Raw genomic sequence first — 4,647 nt, forward strand, 5'->3', positions numbered from 1 at the left:
AGATGGATGGAAATATGGATGGATAGATGGATGGATGGATGGATGGACAGATGGATGGAAATATGGATGGATGGATGTACAGACAGGTGGACAGATAGATGGACAGATGGATGAATGGGTGGATGTTAAGATGGATGAAGGAAAGATTGGTTAGATGGATAAATGAATAGAAGAAAGAAGAAGTCATAGAGGTAAAAGAAAAAAGATAAATGGGGGATGGAAGGACAGATGGAATGGACAGAAAGTCACTGCTGTCTGGAGGATGGGTGTAGAAAGGAAGAAGGGAGAGAAACACTAGTCACTGGGGGTCCCGTCCGGGGACTTACGACAGTACAGACACAAAACACGAGCAGACCACTGCACCCACCTCCCTCCCTGCACCCACCTCCCTCCCTGCATGGTGCTATTTTCAGCTCCCTGGACTGGACACCCACCTGTGCTAGCCACCACCCCCACCAGGCCTGCCAGGATCACTCACAGCCTTCCAGGCAGTACTCCACCAGGTACCCATCGATGCCGCCTGCCCCGATCCTGTTCGGAGGCCTCCACTTGAGTGTGGTGGTGGTGTCTGTCACATCCTCCACTATCAGGTGCAGGGGTTCACTCGTGGGTGCTGGAAGCATCCAGAAAAAAGAGGATATGGGGGAATGAGGGGTCAGGGGCCAGCAGGAAGGGGCAGGGGTCAGAGGTAGAATGATTGGTCAGAAGGCCAGGGTGTAGGGTCAGAGACTGATGATGGGCAAAAGATGGGCCAGAGGTGGACGGGGTTGATGGAACAGAGTGAGGGGGGACATTACCAATAGGCATGAAAGGCTTGGTGTTCATGCTGGGCTGGGAGACCCCTATGGCATTGACGGCGAAGACACGCATCTCATACAGGATGCCCTCGATCATCTTGGTGGACTCATAGGTGGTCTCCGTGAAGACCTCAAAGTTCAGCTTCATCCAGCGCTGAGAGCCCTTCTTCTTCCGCTCCAGGAGGTACCCTGGAGGCTCCAAGCAGAGAGGAGAAAAGGGAACGGGAGGGCACAGGGCACAAGTCAGCTGGGGGAGTGAGAGTCATATCCAGAGGATCGCATGACCCAGGGCGGTCTGAGGCCATGAATCTTAGGTGGATCTCAGGGGCCACAGAGCATTCAGAGGCCACCGGTCCTGGAGTCAGGAATCAAGAGGGGGTCACAGCTCATGAACCAGGGGGCCAGAAGCCATAGAAAAACGCAGGCTACTGGTCAAAGTGAGAATTCCCAGGTCACCAGCGAGTAAAGGAAGAGGGAAGAGCAAAGGGATTCAGATGGCAAAATGGAAAATCAGGGGTCAGAGGCAGGTCACTGAGGATGCTAAGGGCTTTGGGAGGTCAAGGAGAAAGCAGAGGCTGGCGCCGTGGCTGGCGCCTGTAATCCCAGCACTTTGGGAGCCTGAGGTGGGCAGATCACTTTAGGTCAGGAGTTCAAAACCGGCCTGGCCAACATGGTAAAACCCCATCTCTACTAAAAATACAAAAATTAGCCGGGCGTGGTGATGGGCACCTGTAATCCCAGTTACTTGGGAGGCTGAGGCAGGAGAATTGCTTGTACCCGGGAGGCAGAGGTTGCAGTGAGCCAAGATTGAGCCACTGCACTCCAACCTGGGCGATAGAGTGAGACTCCGTCTCAAAAAAAAACACCAAAAACAAAACAAAGCAAAAAAAAAAACGAAGGCAGAAGGATGGAAGGTCAGAGGTCATGAAGACAGAGGCACTCACCGGTGACCGGCTTCCCCCCATCGTACTTAGGTGGCTCCCAGACAAGGATGGCCCAATCCTCTCCAACCGAGGTGATACGCACGGCCTCCGGGGGGTCTGGGACATCTGCGGGGGGCAGGAGAGTCAGGTGGCCCCTCGGGGTCTCAGGGAGTCACCCCTTGGCCCGGCCACCTTGGCTTTCTTTGCTCACCCACAACCCGCAGGAAGATGGAAGCCACATCCTCGCCGACGGGGTTGGTGACCTTGATGGTATAGCGGCCCTCGTCTGTCCGCTCCGCGCTCTCAATCACAAAGCTGCTGCAGTCCGCCCGCTTCTCGATGCGGACCCTGCCCTCGGTGGTCGTGAATACCTGGACACAGCCACAAGATGGCCTTGCACCCCATCGTGTCCCCAAGCAAACCCAGGCCTGCCTCTGCCACTTCCCTGCTCAGAATCCTCCCGTGATTCCCCATCGACACACAGAGTCCTCACTCGCTCCACTGCCCTCCTCCACATGCCGTCCTTCGTTAAAAACACCAGACTGGGCCGGGTGCGGTGGCTCACACCTGTAATCCCAGCACTTTGGGAAGCCGAGGCGGGCAGATCAACTGAGGTTGGGAGTTTGCAACCAGCCTGGCCAACATGGTGAAACCCCGTCTCTACTAAAAATACAAAATTAGCCGGGCCTGGTGGTGCATGCCTGTAATCCCAGCTACTCAGGAGGCTGAGGCAGGAGAATCGCTTAAACCCAGGAGGCAGAGGTTGTGGTGAACCGAGATCGCACCACTGCACTCCAGCCTGGGCAACAAGAGCGAAACTCCATCTGGGAAAAAAAAAAAAAAAAGAAAAAAAAAAACAAAAAACAGACTGCCTTGTCCCAGAGATTTTGCAAGGCTGGTCACTGTGCATGCAACACTAAACTCTTACTCATCCTTCAGGACACACCCAGAAGACACCTCTTCCAGGAAACCTTCCTGGATACCCTCAGCTGGAAGTGCTGGCTCCAGCCCCTGGGTTCTCATAGCTTCTAGAACCTCCCTTTATCTCAGCCAGAGCACCCTGGACCGTGGCTGCTTGGGCAGGTGTTTGCGTCTCCACAAGAGTGAAGGCTCCTGAGCGGGACAAGGTGGCTCATGCCCGTAATCCCAGCACTTTGGGAGGCTGAGGCAGGAGTATCACTCAAGCCCAGGAGTTCAAGACCAGCGTGGGCAAAATAGTGAGACCCTGTCTCAAATTTAAAAATAAATAAATTTTAAGTAAAATGAAGGCTCTTGGAGGGCAGGAGCTGCATCCGACTCACGGTTGCATCCTCAGCACCTGGTGCAAAGGAAACTTTAGGGGATGTTTGCTGAGTGAGGGAATGGATGGATATTGAGTCAAGTCTATCCATTTTACAGAAGAGGAAATGGAAGCACAGTGGAGAAATGAAAAATCGAGCTGTCCCAGGGCCTGGGACATGCAAGGTTAAAATATTTGTTGGATGGATGGATATAGGAATATATAGATATGGCTGGGCATGTTGGCTCACGCCCATAATCCCAACACTTTGGGAGGCCAAAGTGGAAGGATCGCTTGAGCTCAGGAGTTCGAGACCAGCCTGGGCAACATGGCGAAACCCTGTCCCTACAAAAATACAAAAAATTAGCCAGGCATGGTGGTCCCAGCTACTCAAGAGGCTGAGGCGGGAGGATTACTTGAGCCTGGGAGGTGGAGGTTGCCGTAAGCCAAGACCATGCCACTGCACTCCAGCCTGGGTAACAGAGTGAGATTCCCCCTCTCAAAAATATAGATAGATAGATAGATAGATAGATAGATAGATAGATAGATAGATGGATACATACATACATACATACATTAGATAGATACATAGATGATAGATACATAGATGATAGATACATAGATAGATGATAGATAGGTACATTAGATAGATACATACATACATAGATACATTAGATAGGTACATAGATGATAGATACATACATAGATACATACCTACATATGTACATAGATACATAGATACATAGATAGATACATACATACATACATAGATACATACATACATAGATACATAGATAGATAGATACATAGATAGATAGATACATAGATAGATACATAGATAGATAGATAGATAGATAGATAGATAGATAGATAGATAGATAGATAGATAGATAGATAAGTGGGTAGATGTGTTTCTGGATGAATGGATAACTGGATTGGTTGATGGATAAATGGACAAACGGATTATTTACTGGATGAGTGGATGGCTGGGTGAATTAACCAATTAGTTGATGAAAAAGTCATCAGCTGGATGGGCGGATGAGTTACTGGATGGCTGGAAGGCTAAACTGGTCGATCGTTTGATTAATTAACTGAAAGATGAGTGGATGGAAAGGCCACCGTGTACTAGGCCCACACCTGTGATGGGCAAACATAACCTCCAATCTTCAAAACAACCCTGTGAAGAAGGAATCATCACCCTCATTTTACAGAGGATGAAACTGAGGCTCAGGGGGAAAGAGACTTGCCTAAAGGGAGTCAGGACAGAGGGGCGGCCCCGACCCACCTCATCTCCCTTCAGCCAAGTGGCGACGGGAGGGGGCTCCCCTGTGATGGTCACGTCCAGCCTCAGCTTGTTTCCAGCCACAACCACAATCGCATTCTCTGAGGTCTTCCCGGAGCAATCCAAGTGGATTTTTGGTGGTTCTGGTGGCACAGAAGAGATATGGGGACCCTGGAGGTGGGCGGCTGGGCCTTCCCAGTCGGCAGGAGAGGATCTCGGAAAAGTTGGGTTCCAACAGAGAGAGTCCCAGGGATCCAGGCCCCCAACCCCTCCTCCCTCAGACCCAGGGATCCAGGTCCCCAACCCCTCCTCCCTGAGACCCTACAGTCTAGGCCCCCAGCCCCTCCTCCCTCAGACCCAGGGGTC

General features: G+C 51.4%; 1 protein-coding gene across 1 annotated transcript in view; it reads right to left on the reverse strand.

Annotated features, from left to right (window-relative positions):
- The window catches only part of MYBPC2 (myosin binding protein C, fast type), a 44,137-nt gene that overhangs the window by 20,585 nt on the left and 18,905 nt on the right, over window positions 1-4,647 (reverse strand). Inside the window, exons 16-20 of the mRNA XM_011966059.1 lie at window positions 4,285-4,424; window positions 1,932-2,091; window positions 1,742-1,846; window positions 798-986; window positions 479-613 (exon numbers count right to left, since the gene is read on the reverse strand). Coding sequence (XP_011821449.1) covers window positions 479-613; window positions 798-986; window positions 1,742-1,846; window positions 1,932-2,091; window positions 4,285-4,424 — 729 coding nt within the window. The remainder of the gene's footprint in view (window positions 1-478; window positions 614-797; window positions 987-1,741; window positions 1,847-1,931; window positions 2,092-4,284; window positions 4,425-4,647) is intronic.

Source organism: Mandrillus leucophaeus, unplaced genomic scaffold (genome assembly GCF_000951045.1).
Source record: "Mandrillus leucophaeus isolate KB7577 unplaced genomic scaffold, Mleu.le_1.0 Scaffold74, whole genome shotgun sequence".
Taxonomy (NCBI): Eukaryota; Metazoa; Chordata; class Mammalia; order Primates; family Cercopithecidae; genus Mandrillus; species Mandrillus leucophaeus.